Below are 13,820 nucleotides of genomic sequence, written 5' to 3'. Positions count from 1 at the left end.
TAGTATATATCAGAACAATATCTACAGCAAATGAAAAACTATGTTGTTTGTTTTAGTTACCTTGTTTCCCCAAAAATAAGGCAGGGTCTTATATTAACTTTTGCTCCAAAAGATGCTTACTTTTTTACAAGTATAGCTGCCTGTACTTTTAAATTGACTTTTTTAATGAACTGTGAGTAGGGCTTTTATTTCGAGCATCCTCAAAAATCCTTAAAAATCATGCTAGGGCTTGTTTTCAGGATAGGTCTTATTTTCAGGGAAACAGGGTATTACAGAGAAGACTGCAGGCAGCTGAAGGTAACAGCAGCTCTGTGTGTGCACGCATGCAAAGATAGATGTCACACAGAGTCCTACATTAAAGCAGAGCTTTAGCCCCCATCATGTGGATGACTTGTTTCTTTCCTGATGTGAAGCCTTCTCGTGGTATTCCAGTCCCATGTTTTCAACACAGCAATTCTTTGGAAGAACAAAGTTTGTCTCACTGGTCTGGGTTACTCGCTGTTCCTAAAGGGCAGCCAAAGTATAATATACCCGTGGGTACCCAGTGAAGGTGCAGTTCTTCACTAGGATGACAGTTTTTACAAAAGTCTACTTTATGGCTTCAGTATGTCATATTTTTAAGCTGCATGCCAGTGAGTCCCTGGTTTTAATCCCTGCATTTTATCCAGTCATAAACAACGTCTAATGATTCACATACAGCTTGACAGATGAACTGAAATACAGTAGAAGGCAAGAAAGGGGATCTCTAATTGCTATTAATAACCAGGCCTTGCAACTATGACACTTAAATAGCTTGAAGTCATGATCGAGATAATTAGAGATTATGTTCTTCTTTTCCTGCACAATAATTGCCAGGTTATACATTAGTCACAGAAAGGCAGGAGTCTCATTCCCAATCCATTGCTTAAACCCTAAAGTCCAATAGATATTAGTGAATGAGATTAACTCCAGCCTTGGTTCTAGGAAGATTAGCCATAACCTGCAATTTAATGGCCTAAGCAACACCATCTCTTCCTTCCACTTAGGTTTTAAACTTATTTTAACTGCTTCTGGTTTTTTGTTTGCTGCTGTGCCATGTCTGCTTGGCCTACCTTTCTGCAGTCTGATGTGGCTGGAAGCCCTCACAACCAGGACTTCCACAGGTCTGTCATTATGAGTGGCTGCTCGAGCAGTGGAAAGGACTCAGTCAAGACAAAACCTCACACAGCTGTCAAGGAGCAGAAGCACATCTTCAGCAGGATGCCACCTATCTCTGCCCACAGTGACCAAAGTTTGGGGCAAGGCGCTGGCACAGACAGTGTTTGTTTCAGACATAAATGATGGAGGTGACACAGAGACCTGCAGCTCCGTCGGAGGAGGACAGCAGAGAGAGAGCTCTTTGCATTGACACAGCCCCACAGAGATCCCACGCCAATGCACATGGCCATTGCGGCCAAGGGAACAACAAGCGTGCTGGCCACCAGCTTTAATTGCTGCCCAGTGCGTGCCAAGCTGTGCAATTAGGATTTGGTTCCATTCCCTCTGCAGCTGTCAAGGTTTGCACTTAAGAACTGTTCACTGTGGTTTCATTTTAAGGGCAAAAAAGTCACTTTTTCTTGGTTTATAAAGGAGCCTTGTTGTTTCCCAGATTCCAAATCTCATTTGTTTGTAAACTGTACGGTGAATTCCACAGATGCACAATGAGCCCACAGGCCCAGGTCAACTCTGCAGTGAGAACTAGAAGTACAAAACTGTTTTAAATGCATGAGGAGTCAAAGTAAGCACCAGAACTGCCACAGTGAGCAGAGCACTTGCCTTGGAGTTGGGTTTGTGCCTGAAGACCCACTGTTCTCTCATCCATGGCCAGGCATGTCCACAGCCTCTGTCCTCTTCAGTTGTCCCAGCACAACTGTTGCAGGATGATGCAAGTGGAGCGGATCTCAGGTTCTAACCTTTGAGTTTATTTTTTAACTCAAATCAGTTTGCTGACCTAGCTTATCAACAATGCCCTACAGACGGCGGTACTGGCCCAGACAACGTAACAAAAACCAGTGGCTGGGATGAAAAAAAGGGATGACAGGTCTGCTTTGCTACTGGGGAAAATAGTTTCATGGGATGATGAGAGAGCAAAAGATACAACAAAATTTTGCACAGAGATGTTGAGTTTGCAAAAATGCATCAGAGCTGAAAACTTCCCCACATTAGCAGTAATGTTAAGCTCTCTGAGGGAGGTGCTGGAGACATCCTAGGGACATGTCCCTGGGGATGGGTGTCCTGAGCTTGCTCAACCTGCCCAGAAGGTCTCTCAGTGTCTAGCTCTGCGTCCTTAATCCACAGACATTGTCCAAATCGTGGTATATCTCTGTGACTGAAGCGGGTGCCTCAAGCTCTGTTATTATAATCTCCCCATTCCCCTGTTACTGTCCCAGTAGTGCCTTTTGCAGCTACTTGGCAAAGAGTTAGACAACCTTTCTTCACAGCCCACACTGCAGTGAAAGGCTTCATCAGCGATGGCAGCAAAGGGCAAGCAGAGGGTTTGTACCATGGCAAATGGCTTTGCTTTCCCCAAGGGAAAAACCTTCCTTGCGAAGCGCCAGGAACAGAAACTTTCTTAGGCCAATGCAGGCTGACATTCAGAAAACTACTGCAGTGCTGATCCAGGCCTTGGATCATAGGAAAAAAATATCAAATATCCCTTTGATTTAAGTGGACTGAAGCTTAGCATAAAAGCCAAAAAAAAAAGGGGGGGGAGGGGAGAAATAGAAATACAGGTTCTGGCAGTTTTGCCAATGAAACTAGGTTACTGTACATCTGCAAAGCCATTAATCACCTCCCAAGGACTGGCAAACTTTGTAACACAAGCACACCTTTTTGAAGGCAAACCTTTGCCATTGCAGCCCCAGGCGCTTATGTCCTCCCGACAGATAATGGCCAGCTGTCAGTCAGGGGGCAGGGGCCCAACGGCTGTGGTGGTGTCTGGTGTGTCGGGAACGCAGACGCTGACATTGCCCACCTGAAAGGAAGGGTGAGCACAGGAACCTGTGCACAAAGAGGAACACACGGGCAGTTTGTGGGGTGCTAACTGGCTCCCCCAGTGTACCTGTGATGGAAACAATTACCTTGCAAATATAATAGGCCCAGGCAGGCTCTCTCAGCAAAGCATATTTTATTAACGATTTTGCAAAACTGGGTGTTCTCCCTAAAGGCAGGCACACGGAATAGGGCAAAAAGCCCCTGCTTATATCCCCCCCAAATCCCAGCTGCAAATTCCCTCCCCTGTTCCCCATTGGTTGGGTGCTGCGGGGTTTACAGAGTACCTGACGACTGCCTCGGTTTACCTGTCTCATCTAATTCTAACAACCCCCTCCCCTTATTGATTTATTTAAAATATGGATTCCTGGCTCTTTGCTTTGGTTACCCTTCCCCCTAGCTTAACTTTTTAAATACAGTAATCAGTTTGCATTCCGGGATTAATTCAAAGAGACTTTGTTTTACATTAAGGATTCATTGTCTGATGTCTCTCAGTCCTTCCTTCCCACTGAGGGAGGTGGGAGGGCTGGTCCGCAGTTCTGTAAAAGCAACATTCCTCCTTCACTGGCTCCTTACATCTGTGTGTGCTGAAAGGCAAGGCCTGAGCCAGGGGGATTTTTCTCCAGTGTATTTTGAGTGGGAAGGGGGAAGTGCTCTCCCAGTATCTTGGGAGTTAGCTTGGACTTCCAATCGGCTTGGGAACTCGCAGGGGCACCAGACAACGGCACCACCCAAACCAAGGGCACCCGACTGGGGTGTCACCCCACCGGGGCCTGTGCTGCCCCTGAGGGCCATGTCCAGCAACCACACCAGCTGTGTGTGTCACTCTGGAGAACGAGGGGCTCCAACGACCTGCCAGCATTGCTTTTGGGGCCCCTACTGTGGGGAGCGGGGCTCCTGAGCTGTTGAATCACATCTGGAATGTTGTGTCCAGTTCTGGGCCCCTCAGTGCCAGAAGGACAGGGAACTGCTGGAGAGAGTCCAGTGCAGGGCAACAAAGATGATGAAGGGAGTGGAGCATCTCCCTTGTGAGGAAAGGCTGAGTGAGCTGGGTCTCTTTAGCTTGGAGGAGACTGAGGGGTGACCTCATTAACGTTTATAAATATATAAAGGGTGAGTGTCAGGAGGATGGAGCCAGGCTCTTCTCGGTGACAATCAGTGATAGGACAAGGGGCAATGGGTACAAACTGGAACACAAGAGGTTCCACTTAAATATGAGAAGAAACTCCTTCTTAGTGAGGGTGACAGCAGTGGAACAGGCTGCCCAGGGAGGTTGTGGAGTCTCCTTCTCTGGAGACATTCAAAACCCGCCTGGACACCTTCCTGTGTAACCTCATCTAGGTGTTCCTGCTCCGGCAGGGGGATTGGACTAAATGATCTTTAGAGATCTCTTCCAATCCCTGACTTTCTGTGACTGATCTCCAGCTGCCTATTGCCCCCACGGAGAGAGCGGGGACGCCCGAACCCACGGCCCGGCTCTGAGGCAGGGCGCAGGCCCCTGGGAGCTGTAGTCCTTCGGCCCGGAGCGAGGCTCCGCGCCCGCTGGCCGCGGGGCGGGGGGGACTCTCCTTCCCGTGAGGCAGCGCGGCGGCGGCGGCCCGGGAGAACCGCCATCTTATGAGGAGCACCGGCGGCCGCTGCCGGTTAGCGGCGGGGCGGGGCGGGGGCTCCCAGCCCTTTCCGTTCCCCTTGGCGCTTTCTCCTCCTTTTACTCCTTCCTCTCTCTCCCGCTTCCCTCTCTTTCAGATCCGCCCCCCTCCCTCTGCTGTTGTTATTCCTCCCCTCGTTTCCTCCCCTCCCTCCCCGCCGACACTGCGGAGCCGGAGACGCGCCCCGAGCGGACCGAACCGCGGCCTTTTCTCCGCTGCCCCAGCCTCTCGCCGCAGAGTCGCATGTCATCTATCCAGAACCTCCAATCCTTCGGTAAGAGCCGGCACCCCGCCTGCCCCTTGTACCGCAGGGAGCCCCTGCAGTCACCTCCCCCCTCACCGAACCCACCCCGGGGCTGTGGTCGCCACCGGCATCGCCTCCTCGGCTCGCTGCCCGTGCTGCCGCCCTCCTGCCCCGGCATCGCTCCCCAGGGTCCCCGAGGGGACACTGCAGCCGTCGCTGAGCTGGTGTCGCCCGCGCTGCCCGCGTCGCTCGCTCCGGCCGCTCCTCCTTGTCCTCCCGCGGCAAAAGTTGTAAGCTCTGTGGGCAGAGGCAATCTGGGGTGTGTGTCCTCTGCTGAGGAAGGGAATCATCTCCTCAGTTCCCAGTGCTTGCTGATTTGCTGCCTCATCCTTGTCAATGTCCCCCAACCTCATATGTGCCCTGCAAGAGGTATTGTTTCCGTAGATTAAGCTATGCAGACGGTAGGTCATTTCTCTTGTATTATTAGCGAAGTTTATCTTGCTTGTTCTCCACTTTCCTTATCTATAGGCAACAGAAGTGAGCAAGTCCACACTTTGAAGGATAATGTTGTTAGGTCTCCGCTTTGTGTCAAATCTTCTGCACGCATAAACCCTACGAGGAGTTTATGTTAATCACAGTTTAGGAGCTGTGCTTAGGAGGGTGTTGCCCAAAGGATTTGTTTGAGGTAATCCAATGTTATTATAACACCTACAGCAGTGGCTTATCTCCAACACAGAATCCTAAACTCTGCAAAGTGATCTTTATGTCTTTTTCTTTCACATTTTCTTTGACTGAAATTTACTATCAGCATTTGCCCTGCAGGCTGTGGCACACAGTGAAATTGAGCATGTTTTAACAAATGCCTTAGAAATGAAGCCAGGCAAGCTTCCCAGTGCTGTACCACCTTCCCATGGTGCTTGCATCCTCACAGTGCTTTCAGTGCCTTTAATGCTCTTGTCATTCGTGGTGCTACATGGCTCAGGATGTCTGCAGCTGAACTATTTGAGTTCCTATTTCTGCTGAAGTTTTATGCTTATGGGGCATTTGTTCCAAGTAGATGGCAAAACTTGATCAGTGTTCTTAGGTTTGAGTTTTGGATGGAAGTTTGGGAAATTGTAGCTTGCATGGCTGTTGAATGTGAACTTTCTGAAGATTGGGCTCTTCACTATGACTCTGATTAGTATTAAAAAACTACTTGTGATTCATTAAAAAAGTACTTCATGTATTTCACACTTTAAGATTTATTTGGAGCTACAGGTTAGGAAACTTGTAGTGCTATCAAGTTTCTTGATAGAGTGAGTGTTAAATATGTTTGTGTGGAGAACAGAGAACACAAAGTGTAATCCAGAAACCTTTTTTCTTCCTAAATGCCTTCCTGTTTCATCTATGCTAGATAAATTTCAAATTGGAAGAATTTGAGAACTGACCTTTCTAGAGCCAAAGCCTAAATTATTTTTGTTACAATTTTTGCTTAAAACTACTCACTGGCAGAGGGGTCCTGGTTTACAGCTTCTGACATCTGTTAGTGACCGTTGCCCTATTTTGTTTACATTAATAGCACAGAATTACACCTCTACCTTAAAATGCTGGTACTGTGGTAGCCATTGTGGTATAAGACTTCTGTTTTGCACCAGTAAAGGATTTTGATTTTTCTGTACTTATCAGTTGATCAAAGATATGATTTCCAGATTTCACTTAAAATGCATGTGGGTGAATAAGATATATATGCACTTGATATTCTTTTAGAACCCTGTTTTTAGCTTTGGAGCTTCAGGATTTACAGTTTCAAAGAAATAGTGAAGTAAATTGATATTATAGCTGAAAATTTTTTATATCCAGGATGCCACTGAAGAAACTGGATGCGTGACAGTTGAGAACGCTATGCTGAATTTAGTGAGCCTTAATACAGCTGTAGTAAAAAGGACTCTGCTTTCAGCAGTGTATTTTTAAACAGGGAGAAAACAGCAAGATTATCCCCTAAATAAAGCTCTTTGTGACTGACACCTGTCAGCTTTTGAGCTTAACTATTTTCCTTTGTGGGAATTACATGAATCTTTTTCCTCCTGCAGACCCCTTTGCTGATGCAACAAAGGGTGACGACTTACTCCCGGCGGGGACTGAGGATTACATTCATATAAGGATCCAGCAACGAAACGGAAGGAAGACACTAACAACTGTTCAGGGAATCGCAGATGATTATGACAAGAAGAAACTTGTGAAAGCATTCAAAAAGGTGAAGTTGCTGATTTGAATGAATAATCAAGATGTTACATAAAGGAGTATGATAGCTTTTAATACTAAGTTGCAGAATATTTGTTTTATTTCGTTCTTGCCAGTGCTCATCACTTTCATAGGCAGGTTGATCTCTTTCCCTGTCTTCCTCGAAACTCCTGTGATTGTCTAGTAACCCTTGATTTTTTTTTTGCTAAAATGTTAAACATTTCTTTCTTGTAAAGAAATAAATTTATATTTTGAATGTTTCATTAAAATTTCACAGATAGCTGGCTTTGTTGATGTGAAGAATAAAATCATTTTAAAGTAGAACTGTTTTTGCATTCTTGCTTCTATCATAGCTGGGTTACTGTTGAAACAGATACCTTGAGTTTTGCCAGCATGGGAATATTTATTTTAAAGCAGTGTGGAATTGAAAAGCTGTATCTTAGGACTTTGTTTTCCATTCTTGTAGTGCGTGTTGGCCAGTTCCTTCTGCATAATAGCTACTCCTATATTTGCCTGAATTTACCATTGGCAGCTTAGTTTTGGTCTGTATGCACAGCAGATAGATTCCATTTGCTCTCAAAACCAGTATAAAATAGATCTAGCCTTTGCCTTGCTTGGCATCATAATTTAGTAAGCAGCTTCTGTGACAAAATTCTGCTGACAAAACTTACTAAGCAAAATCATAATGTACTTCAGATGTCTTACAATATAAATGTTTCTCTCTAGAAATTTGCTTGTAATGGTACTGTGATTGAACATCCTGAATACGGCGAAGTTATCCAGCTTCAAGGTGACCAGAGGAAGAACATTTGCCAATTCCTCTTAGAGGTGAGGGACTGCAGATAAATATCTCAACCTCTCTGGAAGCAGTAGAGTAACAGATGGCACTAATGTTAATTAACCAGCTAAAGATGTTAACTGTATTTCCTTTGTATTTTCAGCCAAAAAGTAAAATGACACTTGCAGAATGAGAATAAAACTAGAAAGAATCAAAGCACTGTAGAATGGATTTATCCTGCTACGACACACCACTTGTTCTCTGGCGGTGCAACTGAGTTAAAATCAAGTGTTTGATGCAAACCATAATTTTGAGACTGAAAACGCTACAAAGAGTCTTTCACCACTGGCTTACTGATGCAAATAATGATGTAGAGATGTTACACTGTCAAAGAATAAGTGCTAGGACTACAGAACAAGTCAGATGTCTGACAAGATTTTCTTTTTTGTGCAGTTAATTCTTCTGCTTGGCCCAGAAACATTCTGGAAACTAGAAAATTGCTCTATTGAGTATATACTGTATTGCAGTTTATTTGATCAACGTATAAGATTGTAGTTACTTGATATCACTGTAATATCCTAAACGTGTAAGCTTTACTGAAATGTTGCTTATCTCTTTTAGATTGGCATTGTCAAGGAAGAACAACTGAAAGTTCATGGTTTCTAAAATACCTGTACTCTCATGAAGAACCCATCAGTATTTGGTCTTACCCAGCCTGGCTCTTCTGTGAAAAATGAATCTTTGCAGTGAATGGACTTCCCCGTTACCTGAACATTTAAAATTTCATTCAGATTTGCATGACTGTGTTAAACGTGTGGTGTGTAGACTAGAAACACATAAGAAAACTTCAGTAAGGTGGTAATGAAGACACTTGTGAACTTAAACGCATTTCCAATGGAAATGGTTTATCAATGATTGTTCAGCTTACTACTCTCCACCTAACTTAAATGTGTGGATTGTATTAAAATAGTGTGTGTTGTTGCTTAGAAATAAAAGTTTATTCATTTATTTTCGGGGATATCTGAAATGCTTTAGCTAAAGTTTTAAACCAGCACCACAGCCTTACTAATGAACGGCTAAAATGTTTTGTGGCAAGTGTAGCTCACTGCTCATTCAATAAGTCGGAAAATCTACATGATGGAGTAATAGCTAATTAATCAGTAGATTAGCTTGATGTGATCTTATCCTGTAGCTGTAAGACTAGAGCTTTGAAGTCTTCTGTGTAGGTGTATTTTAGTAGCAGCATGATAAGACTTAAATTGTTTGCTGAGTAAGTAACTGGATCTTCTCTAAAATTTACTGCAGTGACTGTGAAATATTAGTGTTAAGCATAGTAGGACTAAAAAAAGCTGAACTCTTTAAGGCTGCTATTACTGAGGACATGTGAAACATCTAGGTCTTACACCGTACCCCCGACACATATGAAGGAAGCGCATGGGATTTTGTGTCTCTTCTGTCACTGGGTAGAAGGGGAAAGACATTTATTTGGCTTCTGCTGTGGCTCTGCATTTAATGTTGGCAAGCCAGAGTACTTTAATTAGCCAGTAGTGTTAGCTGTGGAAGTAAGGAAGGGAACAGGCTCTACACTAATCTTTTTTTTCCTGGTGTGAAAAGTTTTGCTGTGACTAATAGTTAGTATGGAGGGTTTTGTGATGGGCTTTGGGTGTTCCTACAGAAAACTGATTTAGCCTACTTTTCTAGCATTCTCTGATATGAAGTTACAATAAGTTTGTTTCACCATGCTTTTCATCTAGTTTTAGTTAGCTGTAGGCATTTGGCATCCTGCTTTAGGACATGTCTCTTTACAGAATGAAGTTACTTCATTTGGTGAAACATGCAGATCTTCCTTGTGAGATAGACATGGAAATTATCTCTGAAGCAATTGAAAACCTGTTGAGCTGAGAAACCATTGGGGTAGTGGCAAAAGTTTAAAAAAATTTTTGCAATATCATGTATTCTGTAGAAAGGAAGAAAGAGATATTTCTTTACTTCTAAGACCTATTTATAAATCGTATTCAGGAAAAAAGAACTGATGACTGCCTACGTAAACATCAAGAACAGGCAAAATTAGATTACTTACTACCACCTATGCCTATACGTTGTTTCCTGTTCAGATTTGCCTTTCTGAACAGAAATGCTCAATTTTAACTCACTTGAACCTTTTTTTAATTTTTTTTTTTTAAGATTTCTGAATTCACATACAAATCTTTGTGGCACTGACAACAATTAAGGGAGCATTATAACGTGTTTGTATGACAATTTCTTTCTCCGTTCTAGACAAATCCACCTGTAAGAATCTAGTGTCCAGTATCTCAACCTACAGAAGTTCTGCCTGGTGTTACAGGTCTTAACTGTTCTGGAAAAAAGGATGTTCAGAAGATTGTATACTGTTAAGGTATAATGTGTTGAGGAGGAGGGAAAGACTGCTGCAAAACATGAAATACCAGCATGCAGAATGAAAATCCAAAGAATAAACCTTACGCTGTTCTTGCATATTAGCAAAATAAAATTGTTGTACTGCGAGTTTACCTAGTCCTGATTCATAGATGCTAAAGTAAGTAATCCTTTGAGAGTAGTTACCACTTAGTGATTTTCATTTTACTCAATGCCAGAAAAACTGATGTTCTCATTTAAAGCATGTCCTCCTTGTGCCCAAGAGGAAAAGCAAGCAGGATCTTCTCGTATTTCACTGGCATTACTTCCAGTGGGTTTTTGAATTGGAGATTAACAAGTGATTAGCAAGTCTCATGTGTTCCTGAGTCAGTCTTTATTTCAGATAGCATTCCATAAACTTCTACTGCCTAAGCTTGAGTCATTTCTCCATAGTCATTCTGCTTGGAATAAATGAGAAAAATCTTTTTATTTTTTAAAATTTCCTCCTCATTTAAAAGTCCTTTCTGATAGGAGGAGCTTTGGGGTTGATAGGTGGCTGGTTTTTACGCTCTAGTGGAGCTGCTTGTGTTTTGACCTTTGAAGGGCAAAATTGAGAGGAAATAAGATGTAACATGTCTAAAGTTTAGGTGAGATTTGTGGCAAAAAAAATATCTAGAAGGAAAGCAGAAATTTTTGTCCTTTAAGTGTTTTGAACTAGAAAAGTGTCTCAGCAAGATTGTAGCTAGACTTATTAGAAGCCTAAGCCTCTTTGTGTGGTCTTAGAGGAAAGGCTTCAGCAATTCCATGTTTTATCATTGTATGCTGAAATTTCTTTATCAAAGCTCAGCCTACTTGGAATATGTATCCATGTTTCAAGAATGCTGAAAAACACGAAAGACTTTGGGAAAGAACTGTTTAAATTACTGCCATTAAAACCTGCTTTCACAGTGAAGGCAGGTTTCAGTCTTTCCATCTATTCCAACATAGGTTAAAAAATGGTAAAGGATGTGGCCTGCAATTATTGAGGCATTAACAGGGAGCTAATAATAGAAAAAACTTTACAACCCAATAGTAGGACTTGAGTCTGGGCAAGCTCAGACTGCAAGGAGTAATGGCTTTTTTTTTTGGTTGTTGGAATATTGTGAAGCCTGCATCTTTTAGATCTCCAAATCGAGACTGTCTTTTTAGCAATACCTGCGCTTAACCACAAGCTGCAATTGGATGTAGGAGCTGCTGTTTCAAATTCACAGCCTTGCTGTACATAGTTATATTAGGCTATTGAAGCTGATGCTTTTAGCTGATACACTGGAGTAAGGTGTTGCATAAATAAATGAAGAGAATTGTCTGTTCAGAGCCTACATCTACCTAATGCAGCTATGAACAATGAAACCATTGCTTCCCAAATGGTGGTATTAGTTCTTACTTGTAGAAGATGAGATTTATTAATGTAAGTCAGTGAGCTGCCTGCTTCGTCTTGTGTGAATTGTCAGACCCTTGACCCTCACCTGTGATCTGCTAAATCTGACCACGTGTTTCAGAGATGAGTGTGAAAAGCACAACTATGGGCAAATGAGTAATTTTCTCAAGTGAAGGAACCTTTGAAAAGAACAGTGCCTGGATTGTGTATGCTTGTATTCAGTGGCTTTGCTTAAACCTTACTTCCTTCACTACATTCTAGCACAGCCTAAGTAAAAAGCATTTTGTTCTGAATAACTCTTTTGGAGAGGGAGGAGGGAACACCACCAAAAACCCACAAACCAACAAACAAACCCCACAACAACACGCCTTAGGAAATAAATTAATGTCATAAGTCTGTTTTCATTAACTAAGATTCACCTCGACTGCCAGACGCCTATAAAACTGTTATTTCTGTTTATGTATCTTAAATACCAAGTTGTCAATGAAGTTTAATTATTAAGGCTCTAAGTACATCTAATGCTATTATAAAACTTAAAATTGTGAGGAGTTGTTGAAGCTTAAGTTTTAAATATTTGAAAAAAATAATAATTAAGCACAGCTATGCATTTTGTCCTATCCTGCTTATAATGGTTATGCAGTTGCCCTAAAGATGCATATGAACAGATGTACCTTGAGTTCCAGTCAGCAATTATCTTTTCTTTAATCCTTCAGGAAGGCTCTAGTGTACAGGATCTGTCTGTTACACCCTGGTTTAGAGTGGCTCTGTAGTTCCTCTTACTATGTGTATGTATAAGAGTGGTATTTAGCCAGTTAAAGAGTATGGGAGGCCTTTTTATAGATCATCTGGGGACACAGTAGGGGTTGCTGTCACTTCTGATGTGTTCAATGTTGATTAGTGTAATTGAGTGTTCTTCTAATGAGTGTGCTACTGCCACGAGGGAAATGGAAGTGGTCTTAGAGGGTCATGTGTATTTAAGTATTAAGAATTTGCCTTCCTGCTATGGCTCTCCATACATCAGTTAGGAACATGTTCCCTGTGTGAGGCAACATGCAGGCTACTTTCTGGTTGCAAGATCAAAAACCCTTGAGATGAATAAGGGAAAAATGACATAGCTGTTTATGTTTGCTATACAGATGCTTCATGCCTATTGTTTTTGGTTTACATTAAAACAAAATCTCAAAAGAGGATTTGTACTCGGAATGCCTTTTTAATGTTTGCTGCGTGCCTGTGATTGGTCTCTTTATAAACAAGTTTTAACCTGTATTGGAGTATTGCTAGAGTTGAGACAACAAAGTCTTCTGAAATAAAATGTGCCCATGTTATTTTATGTATGCTTTTCTAAAACAAATGGAATTTTATTTTGTTATTAAGGAGGGCAGTTTTTTTTTGCAGAATACAGAAGTGTGTTTTAATAGTAATGAATGTAATCCTCTTGTAATCAGCTTTGATTTCTGAAAGAAATGTTATATTTCCCCTTTTACATTTCTACCATAACCTTTACTAACCAGCTTAAAAATATTGTGCCTCATACTAGGATATCATAGCTCTAAAACAAAGTTACGCTGTTGGCTTGAGGTCTAAATTTTTGAGTGGAAGATAATCTAAGTTCTAGACTAAGCAAAATGCAGTTTTAAGATAAAGCCAGTAATATGTGCTCAAGTTTGCTGTCAGCTATTTTAGAATGTCTTGCATCTGTGAAATGTGACAGCACATTTCTGAAATTAATTTGGGGTCTGATTGAAGTACTTGTGTATATTATAAATGTTCTTTTCCCCTTCAAGCCATCTTTGCTATGATTACGCAGCAAAAAAAAGCCCCATGATCCAGATTCAGTTCTCCAAGTTACAAGAGGCTGAATTCTGCAGACGTGGTTGCAAGAAGGTTGGTCGTGCTCCTCAAAGGCAGGATTTAGCTGTCAGCTGCGTTTGTGGTCCCTCACTGTACTGGAGAGGGAAACAGCGCTGTTCCTGCAGTACAGACGGACAAGCCTTGGGTGTCATGATGGGACAGGTACCCTGTGAAGAAACTGTGCTACAGTTGTATTGCAAATAAATGAGAAGGTTGCTCTTTTAGGTAGACCCAGCAAATGACAAATGCATTGATGTATAATCAGAACAGTTCTGGGAT

At 42.3% G+C, this 13,820-nt stretch overlaps 1 protein-coding gene across 1 annotated transcript; it reads left to right on the top strand.

Moving 5' to 3' along the window:
• The first annotated feature begins 4,593 nt into the window (after nt 1-4,593).
• EIF1B (eukaryotic translation initiation factor 1B) lies at nt 4,594-12,875 on the top strand. Its single transcript, XM_005499935.3, has 4 exons — nt 4,594-4,932; nt 6,972-7,135; nt 7,849-7,950; nt 8,522-12,875. The coding sequence occupies exons 1-4, from the start codon at nt 4,902-4,904 to the stop codon at nt 8,564-8,566; spliced, it is 342 nt and encodes a 113-aa protein (XP_005499992.1). The 5' UTR covers nt 4,594-4,901; the 3' UTR covers nt 8,567-12,875.
• The last annotated feature ends 945 nt before the right edge of the window (nt 12,876-13,820 follow it).

Source organism: Columba livia, chromosome 2 (genome assembly GCF_036013475.1).
Source record: "Columba livia isolate bColLiv1 breed racing homer chromosome 2, bColLiv1.pat.W.v2, whole genome shotgun sequence".
In the NCBI taxonomy this organism is placed as follows: domain Eukaryota; kingdom Metazoa; phylum Chordata; class Aves; order Columbiformes; family Columbidae; genus Columba; species Columba livia.
Note: the sequence above shows the minus strand (reverse complement) of the source record. Positions and strands in the feature narration are given on the sequence as shown.

Excerpts from the sequence above, each read along its gene's own strand:
- EIF1B (XM_005499935.3), top strand. The coding sequence starts at position 4,902 with ATGTCATCTATCCAGAACCTCCAATCCTTCG. Across the intron at positions 7,136-7,848 it reads TTGTGAAAGCATTCAAAAAG|AAATTTGCTTGTAATGGTAC; the intron begins GTGAAGTTGCTG and ends GTTTCTCTCTAG. Across the intron at positions 7,951-8,521 it reads TTTGCCAATTCCTCTTAGAG|ATTGGCATTGTCAAGGAAGA; the intron begins GTGAGGGACTGC and ends TATCTCTTTTAG.